Source organism: Fringilla coelebs (assembly GCF_963513975.1).
Source record: "Fringilla coelebs genome assembly, chromosome: 1".
NCBI classification, from domain to species: domain Eukaryota; kingdom Metazoa; phylum Chordata; class Aves; order Passeriformes; family Fringillidae; genus Fringilla; species Fringilla coelebs.
Genome location: NC_140028.1, coordinates 41,464,485 through 41,489,078, shown reverse-complemented (window position 1 = coordinate 41,489,078; position 24,594 = coordinate 41,464,485). Strand labels below are relative to the sequence as shown.

Sequence of the window (24,594 nt, the reverse complement as noted above, 5' to 3'; positions counted from 1 at the left end):
AAAGATGTATTTCAAAAAGTACTTTAGAGAAAAAGAATACAGGATTAAAAAAAAACCAACCAACAAACCAAAAAAACCTCCAGACTTAAGTTGCCTGCACCTGAAAAAGCAACAGTGCTCAGCCAAGCACAGCTGTTTAGGCTCACTGCAATGAAAACTCCTCATTTCAAGTTTTTGGGAGACAGCTGCTCAGTTTTTCCTGAACGACAGGGGATTAAAAATTCACATCTTTTGAAAAGACTGCACTGGTCTTGGATCCTTGTCCAGACCAAAGAAGATCAACCCCCCTGAAGTTCCAATTCATCACATCCTTCCTTACAGTCATCACAATTATAGGCTGCTCATCAGCCTACCTGACTTACCTTGAATCTTTCCCCTAACTTGCAATAAAATAAAGCTGCGTCAAGAAGGAGTTGCAATAGGAAATGTGACTCTGGTTGCTCACCACCCTTGCAGCTCTTATCTCCAAGTTTTCCTTGTTTGTTTTGACCTAGATAGCTGCTCAGTTGAGGATTAAAAAAAATTCAGTATTTTGGAAAAAAAACACAAAACATGGAAATGTTGTTCAGTATATAGCTCAAGTTTAGCTTCTGGGCTCTCCTGAGGAAATTCTCCACATGAGTACTTCAAAAGTAGTGCTGGGACCAAAATAGCTTTCCCCATTTCATTAATCACATCTCATCTTTCAACCTTTGCAAAAATTCACAATTTAGCAAGAATATATACTTCTGAAATTCAAGAATAGCCTTTATTAAGAGATTACTGACCTAATTATGAAACAACTTGTACCTGAATTTCCAAATAACTGAATATATTTCCACAGAAACACAGAAATTCAAGCAAGCAGAAACCACAAAAAACCATTTTATTGCAACAATGTCCCCATCATCAAGTGAGATGGCAGAAATTAAATTTTAATTAATTTTGCGTTTCTACCTTTTTATTTATGTAAATATAAATTCAAGAGTGTAAAATAAATCCACATATAAAACACAGAGGAAACATTCTCTTTCAGTGACTCCAAAAAAAACTTACATACTGAAGATTCATGACAAGTCATCCACTGTCCATTTTTCCAAGTATACAGGCATGAAAGAATGCAGAAATTTATTCTCAAAAAGCATCCTGTATAAAGTCCTTGAAGTACTTAAGTAATATTTAGTAATTTCATTCTTGAGCTCATAGATGTAGATTCCAAGAAAGGAGACAAACATCTCAAACTTCAGATTATTTAACCTCCATCTAAAATAACCCATTTAAAACAAGATTATGTTCAATTCTTATAGCTGAAGCATCACAATTACTTTATTAGTATCATTATTTTGGAAAACTATTTCTTATAAGGTTTTCCTGCTTTTAAAATAAAGTCAGAATATTTATTTCAAATACTTTTGCTTACTTATACGGTAAATATATTGCGGAAAGTAACTCCACATGCTGGTACAACAGGCCTTCATGAAATTCCATTTAAACATTACTATGATGTACCTTAAAAACAGGGACTACAGCATGAAATGCACCAATAAGAGTCAGTGTCATAGGACTGTGTCTGACCTTCCTTCTCAGATGCAACAAAATGCTAATGTATTTTGAAGTAAATATTGGACTGCTAGACCATATGAATACTAGCTGGTTATAAATATTTGGAATAGGAACATTTACTGCTTTAGAAATATGTGATTATTTTGTTCATTGTTTTACACAAAAAGAAGTGTCACCAGTATTATAAAACGTATCATGGGGGATATTTCAATGGGAATGTTTTTCATTGGGTCTAACAAGCATACATTTCCTATGATTGTGGTTTTTAATATGTATCACATGCCAAGTTCTTAATAAACTTTTTACCCTCATGGTTATGTTACAACAGAATTAAGAAATTAAGATGGTAAAAGCAAAGTTTAAAATGAGAACTGCAAATAACTTCACAACTAGAAGAGGAAAAAAAAAATCACTGAAGGATTTAAATCAGCACTATTGTGGGTCCCCACAGTTGCACTGCTACTCTTAGGTTTCCAAAAGATGCATATGATTTTATAAATATTTTTGTGCTAAGAGCCATGCTCAGAAACAAAATATAGGCTGGCACAAGTCTACCTTCTTGGAGATGCATGTTAAGTATAAAATTCACTTACTAAAGTGCATTTGCTGAACAAATTCTAAGTTCTACTATTATAGCTATCCCAATAAGCAATACAAACTAAACTTTGTTGAAATTCTAGCTCTACTTAAAAGCAGTAAATATAGATGACTGAAATCTAAATTACAATCTTGAATTACCAAACTTTTTGACTCAATGCTCTGAGCTCTAGAAATAAATGTAGCGTCCTATACTTCCCACAAATGAGGAATTGCCTCTAGTTAGAAATACTGACAGTGTAGAATGGAGTTAAGTATAAGCAGAGCTGAAGTAAGCATTGCTTTGCTTCTTATTCAATACGGTGTTTCGTTAAGGCTCTGAGAGAAGCTGTTAGTTGTCGCAAGATCTTTTGGCAAAAGATAAATGCAGAAGTAGCAGGGTCATCTGACATTTCAGAACTTGTATTTTCCTATTTCACTAAAGCCAGCTCATTCAGTGTCTGTATACATTTATTGCACTTGTGTTGTTGGAATACTCTATACCAACATAGTAATAATGATTGCAACAAAGCCATAGTAAAATAAACTTTTAAAGGGTCTGATTTGGACATTAGAAGGTAAGTGTCTGCATGTTTAAAATGTTTCCCTAATAGTAATAAATACAGACAAATTGCTCATCAAGTCAGATGCACATATTTAACCAATTATTTAGCATATATAAAATTTCACTCATCCTTTTATCAATACAAATCTGTTAGGGATCAAAAAAAGACTTACCATGCAAAATATTGATTAGTGCTGCATAATGGAATATATATTTCTATCAGAGTTAAAACAGCATTTTCAAAATTTAAAGAAAAATAGACTTTTAAAAAGGGATTCTACTGTCGAATGCAAGTCTTCCTTGTAGCAAAGACAAGATAGAGACAAGTTACCATTTATCGCTGTACTTCAGTCTTGATGAAAGACTAATAATAATTTGTCCACCTACTTCTTAATAAATGCTACATTTTCAAGAATAAAGGAACTATCAGTAGGCATTATTTCTACTTAAAACAAGTTATTTTTCTCTGTAATAGGTCAAGTATGCTTTTAAAGATTCGGGTAATGGTAGACTCATAATTTTCTCTCTCAACAGATTTCGAGGAGGCTCTTCTGGCTTCAAGGCCTCACTGTGATCTTTATCCTCCTCCTCTTTGTTATCATCTTCCATTCTCTCATCTTCTTCACTATCTAGAGGCTGAGGAATGAGCTGATTACCAACAAACACATAGGTGTTAATCCTGCGTCTACGACATCTCCTGCGTTTGCGTTTCGGAGGAGCCTTCTGAGCAATACCCTTGGCTTTCATCTCCTCGTTTATGAAGTTTCTAAGAGTGCGTCTGATATATATCCGAGCTAGGTCCTGGAGGTTCCTAACAGCACATGGAGCTAAAATGAAAGAAAAGTGAGTTGTACTAAGTGAAATTTCCCTCTAGCAAAGAAACCCCAAACTAGTTGCAAGACAGTGAGACTAATGTTCAAAAACAATTCAATTGAAATTTTAGTAAGTGATACGGTATGCAAATGATACAAAGTTAGATAGCATCACCTTGACCCTGTGGCACAGTCCAGGAAACAAAAGGTCTTTTAACAGATGTGCAAGAGAAGTAGTAAGCATGAACAGATCACTAAAATAATTTAAAAAATTATACAACAAAATAAATTTAAAATAAATTTTAAAATTATAAAATAAATTAAAAAAATTTAAAAAATTAAATTTAAAAAATTATACAACAAGTACTGTCACTTTTTAGCACCTGGCATGTCTTGGCATCTACTGCTACTACTGTTAAGATCCTGTTGTGGGAAAACAATTTCTACCCTTGTGCCACATTTGTTTAGACAAGTGCCTTCTGCCTCCTCCTTCTGCTCACTTCCTAGTGAATCTAACTGATGAGGGAGGGACATATCTAATTCACAGTTGACAACCAGATAAGCCACGTGTATCTTCGCAGAAGAAGAAGAATCAAATTACTCAAGTCCTAAAGGGCGAAAAACCCAAACCAACAAGGAAAAAAAAAAAAAGCAAAACTTTGTTTTCCAATGACAGCCCGGTGATGACAAAATATTGCTTGGCTGCTAGACACCTGCCCTAGATGAGCTATGGATGGCTAATTCCAGGGAAAACTGAACCAAAATAGCTCACCAGCTGAAGCTTGTTCAACTTTCTTACTTGTCACTTCCTTCCTGTACAGAATACCATAAAATTAACAGGGACAACAGCAAGGAAGCAGTCACTGAAGAAGTAATTTTAAAAATTACACTTCCAGAAAATGCATTCAGCTATAAAAGCTACAGATGCAGTTTAAAGAAGCTCTATTGTTACATACAACGACTTCAGTTGCAGACTAATTAATTTATCTGACACAGAAAGGATATTAAAGGACAATACTGATTTCAGGTCATGACAAAGAGAGGGGGGAGGAGAAAAAAAAACCCCTCCCATTTCTTTAGTATAACATCAGCTCAAAATTCAAGAACAAAACCCTACCTAACCATTCAGAACATGTTTATAAGTTTAGGTGAAACAAACCATGATTGCAGATTGTATGCCAATTACAACAAATGCAAACATTTTTTAATGAGAAGAAAAGAATGCAAAATTTAAAATATTTACTGTCCATGTATTTCCATTTGTCTACTACCAGTGAACTGCATTCTAACCTGTAACTACATTGGCAAAATCAACTTTTTAACACCACCTCTGTAGTTTTCTACAAAAAAAAAGACTCTACTTTGGGCATGGCTGACACATATTTTACATATGTGAGTTATTTTAGTCTATTTATGTAACACTACACATGTGTCAGAATGCATTTAAGGGTCGTCCAAAGTATGGCACAGACTCTATGTTTCCTTAGCAATGGCATCTACAAACTCTGGCTAAAGTTTACAGAAGAAGCATGTTGACTACTTTGAACTTTTAAGATAAATAAAATAAAACACTCCTTTTTATACCCCCCGCCCCTTCCATGTACACCCAACACACCCACAAGAACACTTTAACTTTTAAAATAAAACCAGATCCGCCTGAGCAGTGGAAAGAAGCCTATCTCACTAATCGCATTTTACACTGCAACTTCAAGCCTCTAATTCTTTCTTCTTCTAAATGTGAACAATAACACATTCAGTTATTTTTTCCTCTACTCACTGAAACTTCATTATACCACAGGAAACACCTTTCTTGTACTACCATTCAGCTCTGACTGTCCATGGTCTGCACTTCTCATTCTGAAAATTTAGGAACGTTGATAGAAAATCCTCTTTTGTTCCAGGGAATTAGACTGTATAAAATCATTGCAAAGTTAGACTAGCCACCTCTGTATTTCATTGTTAGATATAATACAACCTATGCATTATGGATGGAACAGAGGAAAAAATAATCCTGAATTAGTAAATTAATTTCAGGAAATTACTTCTGAGGGCTCAAACCAAGAATTAAAACAACAAAAATTAATTATGTATGCATAGGAATAGATTACATAAAGAAAGTGATCTTTATACTTTGCATAAAAAAATTAAAAGTACCTATCTTAGCAAGCTCACACTCAAAATTAATACCCAGATCAGCAGTTACAGGCAATTCAAGCTGATACGACATCCCGGACTCCTGAAGGGCTTATATCTGTTTCATAGTTAAAACATGTTATCTTTGGGGCTCTTTGTTGGGTTTATTGAATTTCCCACATGCTACCATAGCTCTGTGTTCTACTCCTAGCCCTGACAAGTCTGACAGAAAATTTCAACTCTACACTTTTCTTTGTCAGCTTTTTCTCCTTTCCTGTTATCATCCTATCTTTGGCAAGAGGTGTACTTCCAAAGACTTTCTAAATATCTTTAGTACCTCTGTTTAAAGCATTGTAGCTAGAAAGCCAATCCTGGTGACTAATAACAAACAGCTAGGTATGACTACATCCACTGCACACAGACATAAATCACACTTGGGCTTAGTAATATCCTATCATACCACAGCCCCAGTTTAGACCTCTTCCTTCCATTTCAGGGGGAACAGAAAAAAAAAATTTCTCTGGTAGACCACAAGAAAGTTAGCACTGTGAAGGATGTTAATATTAGCTGGCTATTTTATCTATACCACTGTAATAGAGAAGCTGAACTTAAAAGGAAAAGGTGGCTGGAAAATAAGCTGGAAGCATTTTATCACTTAAATTAACTTAAAATCAGAATATTAACTGTGAAGCCACACAGACCACACACCAGGAGCACAAAACCCTATCAGTGAGCAATTGCTTTGGTAAATGGAATGTTTCTACAGCACAGGCTCTCAGTTTCCAGACCTCCAACATCAGGCACTGTAACATCCCTGCAAGCCAAAGAGATGTAGCACAAACTTACGCAGTCCTACAGTGTCATGTTTGCCGTTGTCATTTCTGTTTGGTTGCACTAGTGGAGCAAACGAAACAGCAAGGATATTCTTACTTTCCCATGTGTTCTGTCCTGTTCTCAAGATCTGTGTTAGCTGCAAAACAAAACCAAAATAAGTCAGTGGTTACAATTTTGTCATAGTCAATACTATTCAGATTGGTTTCAAACACACTGCTATTTTGTTTTGCTTCAAAACTAATGAATTAAGGCTGTTTTATGAACAAAAAGGACTTTGATAATCCGTGAAGTATCACCTGGTCACCAGAGTACTAAATAAGGCTCTTTTGTAATGGGAAGAGATGCAGCTGGAAAACTAAGGCCCTAAGGTAAAAACTAAGGTAAGTTTTATTTTTTCTCATTTTTCCAAAAGATCAAAGAATACTTCAGGTTGGAAGCAACCTCTGGAGTCCTACTCTCCTCCTTGAGCAGGGCCAATTTCAAAGTTAAATCAGAAGCTTTTCCGATTAAGTGAAAAAAGATCTAGGACTCCGATTCCCACCTGTCTAGGTAACCTGCTGTAGTGTTCCACCATTCTTACTATGAAAAACTGTCTTATTTGCAGGCAGAAAGCTCCCTCACTGCCAATTTGTAATGCTCTTTCATTACGCTTGTGTACCTGTGAGAAGAACTGGACTCCTGTCTACCAGGTAAATTCTCCACCCCTTCAGGAAGACAACAGGAATGCAACATTTCCTTGGCGTCTTCCCACAAGCTAGATTATCTCAGATCTTGTAGCTGCTCCTCCTACTTTATATGCTCTAAGCCCCTATCCATTTGTATATAAGGTAAAAATAGTCACAGTTTTAATTTCTCTCTTAATTTGTGACTACTAAAAGTAGTTGAATTCTATCAATTTCAACTGACAGTATCCTTGTTGAATAAATGATGGAATTATTTATAGAACAGAATCATGCATACTTAAATTCCTTTGGTATTTTAAGAAAGCAGATCAATAACGTGAGAATTCTTTTTTTGAAAGTAAAGTAACTAACATGCTTATCAACAAGCATTTTAGTAATTGTCTGTATTTAGGAGGACATAACTTAAGTCACATGATGTGCCTTTTTCAATTTCCTTATTAGTAAAACAGGGAGAATAATACTTACCATTGAGAAGCCTTTTGAGGTCTAAGAATGAAATGTGATAAAAGTGTGAAGTCTTATTAAAATAATATGCCCCTGTCTGAAAAGCATTACATCTAACATGGAAGAGCAACACTGAAAACTGCTGTGAATACAAACATATTTTTCCTTTGTTTTTTTAACTCCTCTTGCAATGTCTCACTAGTCATAGCTATTTTGTATTCTCTGAAATCAATTCTCTTGGTTTAGAGGTGGTTTCTTTGTTTTGAAGTACTGACTGAAAATGTCTGTGTGGCAGGGAGATTTCAAAGCAGTTCTGGTATAATGCACAGGTAATAGCATGAATCAGACTGTTAAAAGCAGGATATTGATGCTTTCCTACAAATTTAAGGGAAAGAAGTTCAAGACTTTATTAAAAAGATTAGTATCTGCTAAACTGCAACAATACATTGAATCAAGGTATTATTTGCTGAATGTTAACTTAGTCAAATAAATATTCAAAAGCATTCTTTAAATTACATATTTCTCATACTGGAAGATAAAAAGGGGAAATTGTCACTAAAGTCACCTGATCTTCTATAGGCATTACTAAAATGCCTCCAACTTTCAATAAAATTTTCATGTAGTTTTCATGGTCTTTCTGGACTCCAGCTCCACAGTAAATCCGGTCATACTGATGACTGTCTGAGGCTATTTCCAAACAATTACCAACCACAAAGGCAGGTTCACAGAACTCAAATCTAAAGGGAAGAAAAAAAAAGGGGACACATTTCAAATTAGGATTTTTAAGGAAAGCCAGTCCAGATAAAGACAGAAAAATATATTTTGTCTCTTCCCTTATATCATGAAGAATGATTAGCATACATAATTTAAAAGTTTGTATTAAGACATTGAAAGTAATCTGTTTTTTCTTTTTTTCTGCCACCTCAGGGACCACTGAAGAAAAACTCTTGCAGTTACGATTATGTATTATGCAAAACAGAGAAAGCTTCGAAACATCACCTTCCTAACTACAAGCAAGTAGATTCAACCGAAGAAATACTAGGCTATATGGTACAACTGCTACTAAAACAGTATGTTTATCAACAATGAGCAATATCCAAGCTGTTGAATAAACATTGAAAAGTTTCATTTCCTAGCTCCCCTCCATTTTCTATCAGTTAGGGTCTATTTAAAGGCTCTTGTCCCTCCACCTCCCAATTTTCCATCTTGAGCCCAATCCACTTTTCCCCAAAAAGTAATTCAATGGAAAAGTCTGACTTTTTTTGACCACACACAAAGAAAAAAATAAAACACTCTTTATCGCAGAAGCATCTCATTTTCTTCAGTAAATGGAAGTAATACAACTGCATTTTAGTAGGCTAAAGTTTATAACACAAGTTGAAAGGACTGTAGATGTTTGCTGTCACTGCATAAAATACCAAAGGAAAAATGTACAGGGCAGTACTTTATGGCTAAAGCTGCATATATTCGCCACAACACTCCTATTTTCTGACATTTTTTAAATCTCTGAAGCATGTTACTGCTTTAGCTGTTAACACCATAATAAAATCTACCATTTTGTAAAAAAATTCATTGAGCGAATAACTGTACATCTTCCCCAAGCACTTTATATATAAGAGGAGAGGCTACAAAGTAGCTCATAGAAAGGATTTATGGTTTTCTTTGAAAAAAATATTACATAAAACCTAACACCCTTGTTGTTTCATGAAAAAGTTCATAAACTTCATCTGGCAGTATTAAAGTCCAGTGCATCTCAAACAGCATCCAGAAGGAATGAATTTTTCTAGTGACTTCAAATACATGTAGCCATTTTATGAACTTTATGGCTGATTGTCAATGGAAAATAATTTTTCTTCTTGCTCGGCAAGCATTAGCAAATCCCAGTACAATACCTGACAACATTCAAATCAATATTTTTTCAGTTACAGTAAAGTTGGCAGCTTTCACTGCTTAGAGATGAAGCCTGTAAGGCTTGGCTGACTTTCTGATCTAGAGCGCTACCATTAACAAATCAAGAAATTGAAATTTTTGCAGGAAGTATATTTTTTCTCTCCAAGATGGGATGCATCATCTTGAAAATACTCCAATGCTTCTTTCTTTGACTAGTCCAGACCGACCCTAGAATCTTTTTACAATTACAATTCTCTCTCATGCATTTCTTGTGGTCAACAGTCCATGTTTTCTCTTCGAAACCCATAAGGAGGGGAAAAAAAAAAACCCAAATGAAAGCTACAAACAACACTGGCCAATTGAAGACAAAAAAGGCAGATGGAAATGGAGCAGGGATAAACTGCCTTGTTGCACAAACCCAGAAGGTGAAGCTAGACCAGCCAGAACCATGGCTGAAATAATTCCAGATTAACACAGAAAGATCTAGAAATACATTAGACAAGGCAGAAAATTAAACCCAAGACACTGATCCATCTGCTGAAGAAGCAAATCTCATTCTGTAAGCACTTGGGCTATCATGTTCCTTCCTACATTTTCTACATTCCACATACAGGTCAAACAGGCAGTTTATGCTATAGTTTTCATTTCAGATTGCCTACACTTTAAATCAAGCATTAACATATCAATTTAATTTGAAAGTTTGAGCAAAGTACTTTTGTGGGCTTAAACATTAAAGGAAGGGGGAGGGGGCAGGGAGAGAATAAATATGGTACTTTTCCAAAAGGCAGTTTTAAATCTTGGCACAGTCCTTGGTTAGTTTTAGAAAAATGAAGATGGCCTCCCTGCCTGCCCACCTCCACGACTTTCACAACTTCTTACCTTCTCAGACTGCTCCTTTAAAACCTACCAAATTTATTACCAGATAATCCTGTTTCCTCTACTAGAAACCACCCTAAAAGCTCATGAATACACTTATCACACCCTCTTCAAACAAGGAGGAACACCAAACTATCCAAGGGATACAAGACACAAGAAAACCCCTTGAAACATTCCCCAGACACAAAATATACATGAGCTGAGGACAAAAATCCACAGTAGTCCTTACTATTAAAAAAAGCTAGTCTTTACTACTGAAAGCTGAAGATAATTTGTCATTTAGCTCCGCAGCTTGTAATCAGAAGGGCAAAGTCCAATTCAAGACACAAAAGCAACTTAATACACTTGTAAGAGTAAGATGGGTTAAGCACTAGAGACCAACTCTGTCTATAGGCACTTCAGATTGTCTGGACTGTGCTCTCTCCACACTAGTAGCAGAGTTTTGGGAAGACACAAAGCTCAGGACCACAGCAGCTGCTCATTTGTTATTCCATTTATTTAAAAAAAAAAAAAAAACCTTCTTCCTCCATATAGTTTTTCAGTTAGTTTAAACCCAGTCTGTCAACAGGTGGTCTTCCTGACAGACTCATTTCTTGCAGCAACAGTAAACACTTCAGGGACTAGGTTACATGTAATTTCTGAAGACACCTCTTTAATCCGTGTCCGATGAAAAATGAGATCTAATCAGCTCACCTGGCTGGGCAATGCTCACCCCCAGCTGGCCTGAATTGGTGTGCTAGCTGCTGGTCTGCTGCTAGTTCACAAACTGCCACATGTAATTCCCTGTTATCAGAAAGGTAAAAGTAGGTAGTAGAAGGAATGGGAGGAAAAGGTGATAAACTGTCTCTGGTAACAGCACCATGCCTGTTCAAAAGCCAATCCCTCTTCATTTGTGCTTCTCACAAAATTATTCAGAAATAACTGTTTCATGTGTTAGGGTATGAACAGTGACTCATACGAGATATACCAGAAATACAAGAAAAGCATACAGCTTTCCTGCTTAGTAGAGCACCACGGACTTTTCATGGACTAGTTGAGTTGTAGAACAGTGAATCTTGCCCCTCCACACTCCCATGAAACACAGAACTCTCTAGTGATGCAGCAAGACACTTTCCCAGATCCCTGAATCTTAAGATGATTTTGATTACACATACACCTCTGCATCAGAAAGAGCTGATAAAGATATGTACCGTTTTCTTGTATTTCCAACCCAGTAACAAGACATGACCTTTGAACACAAACTGAAGTAGGAATTTGAAAATTCTTTCTGCTAAGTTGCCTACATAATTTTTAAAAAAAAGTAAAATTTAAGTTGGTTTTATTCAGGTATATAAGACCCCATCAATTGATGAGGAAATTATTTAAAACTTAAATATAAAGGTTCTACAAATACAAGGAAGTATTTGGTATTTAGAAACCTACCAGGCACATCACAAGCATGTTAGTCTTACAGTGGGAAAGTAGTATCAACCATATTAGGTCAAGTTCCATTTTATAACAATCAAACGCCAATTGTTTTAGTACTAATTGTCGCTACATCCAAAAAGTTTAGTTTATTCCTATCGCATCTGGGGTATCAAAACAGACCAGATATTACACTTCATTCCGTGTAACATGGAGCTATGCTTTATTAATATTGATGAAAATAAAATTGTTTATTGCTTCAACGTGCAGTATTGACAAACATGTACTATAACTATCAAGAAGAGCTAGTATTTCACTTAAATATTATGTTTATTTCCAAGCTGAAAGGCAACTAAAAATTGCCAAATGTTCTTTAATGTTTGTTTACCTCTACCATGTGACCAGGGCGGCTTTACAGAGATTATATTAGTAACAAGAAAAAAAACTATTTCATACACCAGACAACAAAAAGAAGGGAAAAAAAGTGCTGGAACTATCTGGAGAAGTTTAGTTACTTCAGGTTCTTCAGTGGAATCTGCTATCTTGATTGCAAGAGAACCAACAGCCAAAAAAACAGAAATTAAGAGTTCCCATTACAGATAACACGGCAACAGAAAATCTCTATTTAAACAAACACTTGCCACAGAATAAATTTAAGCACACACATATCACATGTAGCAATGGCCCAAGATAACCAAGCAGTTTCAAGCATGTAAGACTTTTGCATGGAATGGGCATTTCAAGTTCAAGGCAAAGGTACTTTTCTTCCAGCTAAATTAAGAAAAAGAAAAGCAAGCCTGTAGAATTTAAAGTGAGTTTTTGCCTTTGCTGAAGAAACTTAAGGAAATTATCAAGTAATAGATTGTAACTGCCCATGTTTTTAGGTTAGATTCCCTATAGCTAGCAACACAGCAAAGTATTACTATTGCAATAAGATAAACAACCATTTAAAACATTTACAGCAAAGATCTAAGGTTAAGTTTGTTGCTCTTGTATCCATATCCACCAATCTAGTATGTGTGTCACAGCAAAATACAAAATAATGAAGCTGGAGAGTGTAACGCTAACCTACCATAGTAGCTGGGACTTTTTACAAGGGGATTCACTGGTTGGTCCTAGTATGACACCCACCCATGAACCCTATCCTTAATTACTTCCAGCTCTGAATATGTACAGGACACTTCTTGGGCCAAGGTCTTCTACCTATACAACCTCCATGAATGCAGGAAGTTATGCTGATGTCTTATACAGATGAAACTAGGGTGCAAGGAGGCATGGATTGTTTCATTTTTTGTTGTTTTAAGTGGTAAACATACTTGATTTTTTTTTTTTTTAAAGAACGAGGTCAATAACATTGGAAAAAAAAATCAAGTAATTTGAAGGAAAAAAAACCCCAAACCTATCAGCATCCACAGATTTGGATCTGAAGGAAACAGTAAAATATATAGTGAGATTTTAAAAAAGCAATATGGGGGAACCACATATAACTATTTTTTCTACAAAAACAATTATTAAGTTCCTCAAACTAGCACCACTCCATCTACATTTTACACCTCCCAACTACTACATTCACATCAAATATCATCTCATAGTAGACTTCTGTCTATCCCCATAATTACTAACTGCACTCATATCTCTCAGCTTACTGTTTATAGCTCCTATAGAAAGAAAATCCATGTCAGCATGAATTTAGTATGCTTTTTTGCCATCCATACACATTTCCTTTAGCTGGTCAACTCAAAGCTCTAAAAAGCCTGAACTCATATTCAGTACCATCAATCTGCTTTAAGTAATTCCCTTCCAATGTGAAATTTATTTAAATTTATTTAAATTTAGGGCACAAAGGACTACCATTCAACTTTAATAATGTATAAGAAAAGGTTGGCAAATTGTTAACATTTGTCATGTGAACTACCGTGACACTACATTAGAAGAAAGAATTTCACACAAGTCTTTGTGGGAAAAAAAAACCCAAAACAACATATCTTAATAAATATTTCAAAACAGAATAGACAATCCAGCATAAGAACTCATGGAATTAGCTTTATATCAAACTACCCTTAAACCATCAAACACATTAATAACCAGACATTGAAATGAATCTGCAAAATGCATAGAGTCAGAAAATATGTGATAAAACATTAAACAATTTTCCTTACTGTGATGAGGAAGTAACACTTTTGTCCCATGTACTAATACACTTTCATCCTAGTTCCAATATACTGCTGACGATACTTTCCAAAAATGGGAAGTGTAGAAAGAAGGAAACAAAATCTCCACCAGTTCTGGCACATTTGTTGGTGAAGAGAAACAAACCCAAAAACTGATGTATAAAGCTATGGCAGTTGCAAAGTGAGTTCCTGTGCTGACTTAAAGAACAAAAATGAAAAGCTACACATCATTTAACCTAGAAAGGTGTGGCTGCTTTGTGCAGTTGCATCAAGAATACAATCTCAGAGCCTCCTTTATATCAAACAACATTCCTAAATCAGTTATCTTACTCCAAGCATTCCTAGAACCTAATGTTTAAACACTGATGGATTCACTGAAAGAAACTTTAAAGAAGTTTTCAGATAATTTAGTAAATTTTTCAGGTTTCAAAACTTTTCTTCTTTGAAAACAACAGATGAATAGTCATATGGCTTTATGTGATATAACATGCCACAAGAACATTCAACAGATTATTGAAATACTTTTTGATTTCTATTAGTCTCTCTCATTTCACTTGACTGTGAAAGTGCTTTATAGCTAACAGTAGTCAGATATAAAGGTAAACAATTTTTACAATATGTTAATTCTTCTCCTATGAAGTGTGGCAGAATCAGGCCAAGATGGAAAGCTCTTTCCACCTTTTCTCAAGCTTTTTCTCCACTGCTCATTCTATCTTATTTAAATATTTTTCCAAGCTCTCTGAACTAGTCTTTGGTTCCTGTATAAATTCACATTCATGTATTTCTAGCATGTTTTGCTGAAACATTACACACCTTTCACCCACTAGTACTGTTGATATCTTTTGCATGTATACTAGAAATACTAGAAAACAAACAAATTAAAATATTAAATCTTTGAAAACCTCTCATTGTAGACTTCATTTTAAGTCCCTTACATCCAATCACAACAGTAATTTTAATCAGCATTACAGTAATAGCCAAAAGTGATGCAGGCAAAATTTCTATTAAATATTTTTGTCGGGATATTATTTCAGCTTCCAGGCAATGCTATAGGGATGGTGGGAAATCTGTATCTCTACCTCACTTATACTCGTCAGTTTTCCATCTCTGAATAAAACTGTCCTGCTTCTTAACTATCTTGTTCATTATTTCTGCTACTATCATCAGTTTCATTGAGTGGACCAAAGCACATTATTCAATTACTTCTGAAGAAATAGTCAAACTTCTTAAAGTCAAAGTTCTTAAAAGTACTTATGACTCATGACACTCTTCCTTCAACACAGATTTACAAAATTTAACCTTAATAATATAACTTCATTATATTATATCTAAAATTTAGTAGTAAAATGAAAAGTAATACTGAAGGAATACTTTTCAGCAATTCCACAGAGAATATTAGGAGAAGTGAACGGGCATAGGGAAGCAAGAAAAAATTTGTCAGTTCAGTTTATTGTAAAGGCTCTATGATACCCATGGAAAAAGTCCAGAGACAGATTTGCCTGATAAGAAAAACCAGAAAAGTATTTTCTATTTTTACTGAAGCAGAAAATTATTTTATAGGTTGAAAAATTCATATTTTCTACTGTGGATTTCTGTGAAACAACAGCTTTTATAGGAGCCATATACCAAAAATGCGTAGAGTATTGTCATGACTTGTTTTAATGTAAGAAAAAATTTAAGTACTATCAAAACTTGTAGACATAAGAGATTTCCAAGGGCAGTGTCTACTATGGGATTTATTTTTTAAAGGTATTTCACTTGTAGTCAGGGCAAGAATATCTATTTTTGCTACTATCAAATACTTGGAAAATGTAGGTTTAGGTCCTTCCCAGGTAAAAGCAGACTCAATTGTCTTTGGAGCCTTCTGGTTTACAAGATAAAGAACAAGTAGTAGTATTTCCCTCATACCTCTAAATAAATAAAATGACTGTGTTTCAAGCCCCTATTTTCCTTCCCTTTTTGTTTAACATAACCTCTGGCATCAAAGAATCCCACTGCCTGTGTTGCTCTGATTAGCTTAAATCTCAACAAGAATTCACTCACCACTAAAAAAGCCTTATTTACACAATCTGAACTTAAGTTATCAGTAAGATTTAAACTGAAAAAGTCATCAGTAAGTTTTGGAGACAGTTTGCTTTTTCCTGCTTAGATTTTTACTGCAATCACTAGCCAGCTAACCAGCAAGAAGGAGCTCTATTTTTCTTTGTGGGTAAACCAAGGAACCGCCTTTCAAATATAATTTAATTTAAAAAGTGAGCCTTTAGAGTCCTACCAGTAGCCTTACATTTCAATGAAGAAAAACATTCTACTGGAAGATGTTCTTTAATGCCAACACAATCTCCTACAGGAATTCAGGAGGAAGTTTCACCCATAACAGTTATCCCAGAATTAGTACTAGGGTTCTTGTCACTTACCATTGAAGTGGATTCTTTTGATCCTGAGAAGAGTTGGTGATTTTCTTTCACAGCAGGCACTTCACCACCTTACCCAGGTTTGGGTTTTGATAGGGTGCTAGAAGATGGGCAACCTAGCCTTTGCCCTGTGGCTCTCTCTCCAAGCTGGATATTCTAGGTCTAGAAGTTGAATGGGAGCAGAAAAGACAACACATTCCCCTTCAATAAACAGGTGAAGCGGGGCCTGGTACTTGAACATATGTGTTTTAGATAGAGCCTTCTTAAGGAATGATTCTTTTCCCCTTAATTGGCATGCACTCTCTGAAGGCTTCAAGAATGAAAGAGAGCCTTAAATGTATTTCAGACACAAAGAATTTTCTTTAGTCTATACCTAAAATCTTTGTACCTCAACCATCATGACACTTTCAGATGTTTTCAAGAAAGAACTTCTCCTTTGCTTTTACTGGCAAACATACATCAACAAGTTAATCAAGGCAGCATTTCATCTTTCAGAATGCACAACTCCACCTCCATTTAGAGGAAAACTGTTTTTATAGATTGGTGGGATATGGATACAGATACAAGTAATTACTGAAATTATTTGAGAAACAGCTATCTGAGAACTCTTCTTCTGATGAATAATTCCAGAGGCCAAAACTGAGGTAAGACCAGCTATCAGAGGCAGACAGCCCTCCCTTTAGGCTGAGTCTCAAATCCTTCTGCACATGCTAATTTTATATACTGTCGGGTTTCTGGTGAAGTACCTTACCTGAATCATAGAAATGTAAACTTGTGATTGTACTTCAACAACATTATTATCAGAAATAAAAAAAAAAAAAAACAACAAGTTAAACTTATCACACAGCACTGGAACATTCCCCCATACAAATGGCATAAAAGAAATATTCCATCTTGTTTTATTAGGCAAGAACCCACCTAAATCATCATGACCCAGGTCCACACGGAAGTCAGATGCAAAACCAACTGCCTATTACTCCAAGCAAAGGAACAAAGTTACAAAGTGTTTATTTATGATCCAAGCTGAAGCTCTCCAAGTACCTACCCATAAGTTTAAAGTTGTGGATTGTGTTTCAAAAGTAGAATGCTTAGAACATTCAAATAAGACTTCAGAACTTAATACACTGAAGAAAGAATGCAGGGAAGTGGCAAAACAAAGCTTTACTGAACTTCCCACTTGCATAACTCTCTAATAGCCAGGAACAAACACATCATAGTCTCTGTGCTCTTTATGTCCCTTGGGTACCTTGTTGGAGGCTGCTGGTCAAGTCACAGTTATTTTTCACACACACATTCACTGAGACAACTAACTTCATTCATACCAGTCTGCCATGTAATCTATTTTCAAACAGTGAGGACTCCTGCTTGGAATACACCAGTGTTCAGCAGCAGACAGATTCCACACACCTCTTCCCTGGGTGGTCTTTCAGCCAAATACTAAGCTGACCAATGTAGTAGTTAAATTCAGATGATGCAGTCCCATAACTTTGGGTAAAAATCTTATAAATGAAGATGCAGGAAAAAGTTACTGAAACAAGAAGCAAAACCAGACTTACTCAGTCAGAGAACATTACTTTGAGAGTCAGCTTAAAATACAACATAGGGTATTAATACTTACAGTAAAAACAAACACAAAAGAACCCTACCACAGAAAAAAAAAGTCCATACATCATCTTCATTAACTACATTAAAATACAGAATATTTACAAAGAAAGCAATCAGCCAGAATCAGCTATGCAGACAACATGGGAATTTCACCCAAAACACAAAATGCAACCAGACAAGCATTACTGTATCAGCTGAACTGCAGCTATTACAGGCAGATTACTATCAAAAAGCACTCTGACAGAGGTATAATTTTTCTTGCGTTGGTGAGGAGAGTTGTATTTCTTTGAAACACATAAAACACTGACATTTCCGTACATCACGTTTAACAAATTTGTTTTGTCTCAAATTCTTGCACGTTCTGAAGTGCAACCAACCCCCCCAGTGTTCTGCTATTCATTTACTAAACTACCCTAATCAAATTTCATTTCAATAGTGATAAAACTTCATTGCTACCCCAATTTCCTTTCATTTCTGTACATAAACCTATCATCTGATTGGTAAGACATTCCAATCAAAACCAGCTTTTGTATGTCTTGTACAGACACATACAGTAATGCACAAGTACAGGTATGTGCCAGGATTCATTAGCTAGCAGGTACACCGAACTTAACAGAGCCATTAATGCAGTATTAGTAGTGATCACAAATTACCATATTTCATACACATTTTTTTTAAGACACATACACTGCATAATAAAGCTGCTCACTGGATCAATTTTTATTTGTTCTAGCTTGTGTTATAGATTAACCTCAGCCAACATAAATGCTTGTATTAAAACTAAGACAATAGTAATGAAAGATATGCATGTTCTCCTGTATGATTTTATTTATTTTACTGGGCTAACACAGTACTAAAATAATGTAGCCAGTATGAGAATTACAAAATTTACTTCAGATACAGGTAACACTAGGATGATACTCTTCTCTTACTTAGGAGAATAAAAAGAAAGGCTTGTGGTCAGACATGAGCTCCTGAAGTTTGGGGTATGGGAAAAAGTGGATTGAGCTCCAGTCAACATAAACAAGAACGTGGTAGTCATAAAGCACATTACACAGGTAAAAGGACAGCAAAAATTTTCTTTGCTGTCTACAGGGGAAGAAAGAGGTGTACAATGTGCAATTTTTAGGTTGCTCCTACAATTCAAAAGATTTTCTGCATTTCCAGAAGTTACCTTATAATCACTGCTGGAGAATTTATTGCCTGCAAGGAAAGAAATCTTTACAAAGAACAGCCCAAGCCGGAACCTTGCTTTCCCTTCAACAGAGGCAGAGACTTCCAATACTCTTACAGGCCAACTTATAATAATAAAAAATTGCTGAGTAAGTAGAAGCAATAAGGTTCAAAGCCCTGGAATCCAGAGTTACACCCAGAAGTTAAAATGAGTAGTGCTATGAGCATAGATGAATACTCTGAAATCCATCTCTTCAGGAAGTAAACATGAAGGCAATCAGAAAAAATTACTCATGTCCTGATCAACAGGGGTACATTAGAAAGAAAGTTATTACTGTACAGAGAGATGATGTAGAACTGCATAAAAACTGATTTAATGGATAAAAATTGCTCTATACATGCAAAGACACCAACATACCATGTCATTTTCCTAAATGCATATATGCAGGTACATGCACATACACACATGTACCGGTGTATGTATACACATCGCCAAAATGCAGGGAAATCCACTTTGCTAAGCACTGCACAGCAGAAATACTCCCATACTTCCAAAGAGTGCTTTCTTAAGCCTCTACTTACCTCATGAAGTAGAGCCACAAACTGGAAGTTTTAGGTTTTGATTGTGTGATGCCATTCTTCTCCCCTCCCTAAGCTCGTAAGCAATGACACGCTGAGTTTAAAACCAAAAATATTACTGCAAAGCAAGCTAGTCAAATTAGATACTTACTTATCAAAGCTATCACTGTATTTTATGAAGCTCTCCAACTTTTCCTTGGCGTATTCTACCACATCTGAATGAAGCTCTATTCCATGATTAATCCCAAAAGGTCCTGTAAATAAAAATATCATGGTGTGTTTTTGTGATGTTTCCTTTCTAAGTGTAACAAAACTGCATGGGACAGCACTATAGTGTAAAAACATCAAAACCACATAAAACAGAAGTCTCCAAAGAATGCTAGACAAAGTTATTTTTTGCATCTGCATTACTTACTGGTGCTTAAAGAGGAAGGTAAAAGGTTTGATAAAAGAACAGGGACTGAACTACAACAAAACAATTACAGAACAAATTTTCTTTGTAAGCATGCAGAAAATAAGTTGACTACACTGAAGTCAGTCTGAGCAAATTCTTTTTCAAAATATTACTTACTTGGAACACAACAAATAAAAATTATACTTCAGTCTGTATTTTGATATTTGGATTTTAAAGCTTTCTTATGGCAAACTTTTCATCTGACAATTTAGAGATTGGGAATTGTATCCCTTAGCCACATATGTTCTTCTATTTTGCAGACTGCAAAATCAGAAATTTGTTCTTAACGTAATATAATAATTTCCACCAAGAACAGTGAAATTGCCCACACATTATGTTCACTCATCACAATCCCATCAAACCTGCATTGCCTTCCAAGTATCCAAGTGATCAAATCCAAGTATAATTCCAAGTCAAACTGTGTGCCAAAAGTTAATGCTATTATTTCAGGAACAAGAAGAAATTATGAGAAAGTATTATGAGGATTATCCACATCAGGAAGGAATCTGAATCAGACAGTCACATTTGCTGTAAGGATTCTAAATTTAACATGCACTCATAGCCCAGGGTCTTTAGTCATTGGAGCATAGAATTGGAAGAGGGAGAGGGAAGGGAAAGAGGGAAAGTAAACATCAATAAGATTAGACAAAACTTATATTTATATCCTCAGCATTCTAAATCTTTCCTAAATATTTAGCTCCATGATGTTACTCCAGTGAAACAGAATTCAATTTGTCTTTTCTAGGACACAGATTAGCAAAAGAGACCTAGGGTTAGTAAGAGAGGTTTTGTTTTACTGCAATAAAAATATAGCATATAGCTATATACCATTAACCTGATCAATAATTGCAACACAATGTAGTTTAGAATATTTTCTGCTGGGTGAAATAAAAGCAATCCACTAGGTTACCACTGGCAGTGCTTTTAAGACCCCATTGATTGCAGGCAAGAGTTAGCTATCATCCAAGGGATGTTCTTAGAACTTGTGAAAACATTTACCTTCTGTTGACATTCATTTTTACTGTAAATTCATGTTATTACTGGACACTTCAAGAAAAGCATTGGCATAGGCAACCCCTTTCTAGCTGTTTAATATTCTCTTGTACCATAATAGGCTATGATGTTTCTAACAGCTCTACAGCATACAGCAGCATTCAAGGTAAGTTTTCTTTACCTAAAAATTAATAACAATTCCTTTAACCTCATAATTTAAAGTAAATTAAAAATGCATAAACATCATCTGTCCAAAAGATTACATGTACATTCCTTCAAGTACCTAACTTTGAAAGCAACTAAAACGTCCTGCAAGTGTCAGTTGCTCTAACAACCTGAAATTAAAACTATGAATGCAGAACACTACCACATCATCATACACTACAAGAACCATAATCTAAATGGAAAGATGAGAAATGTGCTCTCTCTTCTCTCACTGGGAGAGTCACAGCTGGACACGTAAGCAGAGTCAGCTATTCTAAAAATGTGAAACCAAAGTCTCCACTACTCTCTGAAATCAACGGGCCTCTTTCAGCATAATGAGCTAGCAATTCCACCACCTAGTCTGAACTTCGTTTATATTTTAACAGTTTCAGCAACAGCTAATTTAATCTCTGTGGACTGGTGCACAGTCTTTTTAGTATGTTGCTATACTTAGAAGTGATCACCAGTTTCAGACTATTTGATAGTTTAACCAAATCATTTTGACACTGCCAATGTGGCAGAAACATTACTCACTACAATGTCAAATGGAAAGATACCCAACTGCTGTCAAAACCCACATGGTTCTGCTCCTCACTGCAGTGTATGATGAAATTGGTTTGAAAAAATTGTGAGCTTATAAAAATGAATATGGCTTATTTGTTAGAAAATAACATCTGTTTATTTTTCTTTGTTAAAGCAACTGTTACCTGGTTTAAAACAAGTACTTAAGAACAATTATACATAACTAGTTTTATCAGAAGGAGTATAGTAAGAAAATAAAGACACATAAATGGCATTTATATCTTCTACGCCTCAGCCTAGAGCTCAAAACACATTACAACACTAAGACTTTGGTGACAGGATACAGCGCTCCAAAACATGGAAAGTCTACTTCTCTAAGTAGCTGAGCAGTTGATGCTCCAAGTCGCTCAAGCCCTGCTAGGGACCATCAACACCTAAGCTACCTTTTGGGAACATCTGCAGGGTAACTGTGCTCCTCAGGGTCTGTCAGCCAACCTCACCCACTGCAGAAGACAAGTATTTTCCTGTTTAATTCCCTCAACTCTGCATATTCTGAAAGACAGGATTTCTGCTTAACCCAGGAGTGTTCAAAAGCCACTCAAAATTAGTTTAAGTACAGAGATACAAATGCAGATAGAGAATCAAGTGCAATAACATAAATGTCTTTTTTTTTAAAGTGTATTAGTTAAGAAAGAACAATGAAGTAACAAAGCTGTCCACAAGACAGAAATAAACAAGTACCATTAGTCACTACCCTGAAGTAACATTTTTGAGAAAAAAATTCTGCAATATTTAATAATTGTTTAAATACTGCACTTAAAATATTAAGATCAAATTAAAAATATCTAATCTCAATTAGAAACACTCCCAAACAGAAAAAAGTAAAACTCTAAGGGAGTAGATAGCTTTACCTTATTTTTACATGTGAATGACCATAATTCCTGTTTCCACAAAACAGTTTTTTATTTATTAGTATTAACAACTCTTTTCTTTATTAGTATTAATTAGACAAAAGATACTGCAGATACCAACAAATGATGTTTGTTATGTACTATTAGCCATAATTTCTTTCTGCCAATAGATAAGAACTGATGACAGAAACTAAATTAATTGAAAACGAACAAGCCAACTCTTAACACCTTAGTTTTATATATAAATTAATGTAAGTAAAATCTGTATATTAGCTGTCAGCAAGATTTCTGCAGCCAAGGAAAAACTGCATGCAGTATGGTCAAGCAAATTGTATCTACGAAAAATACACACATCAAAATAACTACTGCTGTTTTATGTAATAAAATAATTTGTAAAAAAATTAGTTGTAGGTGCATGTGCTCTGTAATCTAAATGTTGCGCATGAGATTTAATGCATTTTTCTCTCCAAGTTTTGAAATTTAATTTAGGCAACAATATTTAGTTCCATCTTTTTTCATATAGGAAAAGTATTTGAAAACAAGAAAAAAACAGTGCTAGTGTGTTAAAATTCTTTTGAAAACCTACATAGCTGATTAAAAAGTCTCATCAGTCTACATCCCAAAATTTTCTCACTAAAAACTGATTAAATATATTTTAAAATAACTGTTTGCATACTGACACAGATTTATTTTTCAGTTAAGTTTCTTCAAGAGAAATAAATTAGCCTTTACAATTTAGATTTTCCTTTCCATAAACTGAAGAACAGAACAGTAATCTACAGTAAAGGCACAAAGTGAGTGCAAGTGCAGAAGAAAATTTTAGTCTTCAAAAATTGTTCCACTCTATCTTTCCCTTTTAAACAAAAATAAGGGTAGTTTCCTTTCAAATGAGGATTTTAGACTACAAAATGCAGGAGGAATTACCTCTTCCAAAACACCCAAGAAATGTCACCAAATTAGAGAACCAGTGAACTGCTTGTAGATAACAAACAATATTTTAACAAGACATCTCAAAGAGCCAGCCTATGTATGGTAATGTCATTGTTAAATAAATAAAAGTAAGGTTTTACAGGGCTTGCATAATCTTCTACAATATTCAAACCCACTGTATTTAAATAAAAACGTTCAGGTTACCTAATATTAATAATTACCTAATATTAATCCCACCATTGTACTCAAGTATCCGGTTCCACTACCCAGATTTAGAAAAGACAATCCAGGCTGAAGTTTCAGTGCTTCCATGACTTCAGAATAAATGCAAGGTGCCGACAAGTGTATATTTCCATGCTTCCAGGCCAAGTCTTTGTAAGCATTGTCCCTGTACCCTTCCAGGTAATAATCACCACGATCAATCGCTCTGAAGGCTTGCTCCACGCTCTCGGTACGAATGTACTGAGCTTCTTTTAAGTTATCAATTAAGTCATCGTTGTCTTCTCCAGCACTCACAGCTCCTCCCATGCTGAACTTCTGTGGCAACTCAATTAGTTTGCAAAATACATTAGGAGCAGAGTTTTCCCAAAAGTATATGTTTGTAATAGAGTCTCAGCTGTTTTTCAGAAGGACATCACAAAAGAATCCTGCAAAACAAAGAAATTAACTACTATTAGCAAGTAATGAAATATTGTTAGTACTGGATAACTTTATGAAGCAGAACTAAGAGACATGACAGCTAGTACTCAATCAAAATTCTGCCCCTCAGATTTTTAACTCAGAGCTGAGAAACATGGGCTTAATTCGTCAGCATGGGCTGTCTACATTATGCAAACCCTTATGCTGCGTTGCTTGCTAGACACTGCAAACTCCACAGTGCTA

General features: G+C 35.2%; 1 protein-coding gene across 3 annotated transcripts in view; it reads right to left on the bottom strand.

The window, feature by feature from the left end:
- Window positions 1-848: 848 nt before the first annotated feature.
- Window positions 849-24,594, bottom strand: part of PCMTD1 (protein-L-isoaspartate (D-aspartate) O-methyltransferase domain containing 1) — a 40,547-nt gene continuing 16,801 nt past the window's right edge. For all 3 annotated transcript variants that reach the window (XM_084222555.1, XM_084222556.1, XM_084222557.1), the window contains exons 2-6: window positions 23,934-24,359; window positions 19,850-19,952; window positions 8,155-8,326; window positions 6,475-6,598; window positions 849-3,510 (exon numbers count right to left, since the gene is read on the bottom strand). In XM_084222555.1, the coding sequence (XP_084078681.1) occupies window positions 3,140-3,510; window positions 6,475-6,598; window positions 8,155-8,326; window positions 19,850-19,952; window positions 23,934-24,240 (1,077 nt within the window). In that variant the 5' untranslated portion in view covers window positions 24,241-24,359 and the 3' untranslated portion in view covers window positions 849-3,139. The remainder of the gene's footprint in view (window positions 3,511-6,474; window positions 6,599-8,154; window positions 8,327-19,849; window positions 19,953-23,933; window positions 24,360-24,594) is intronic.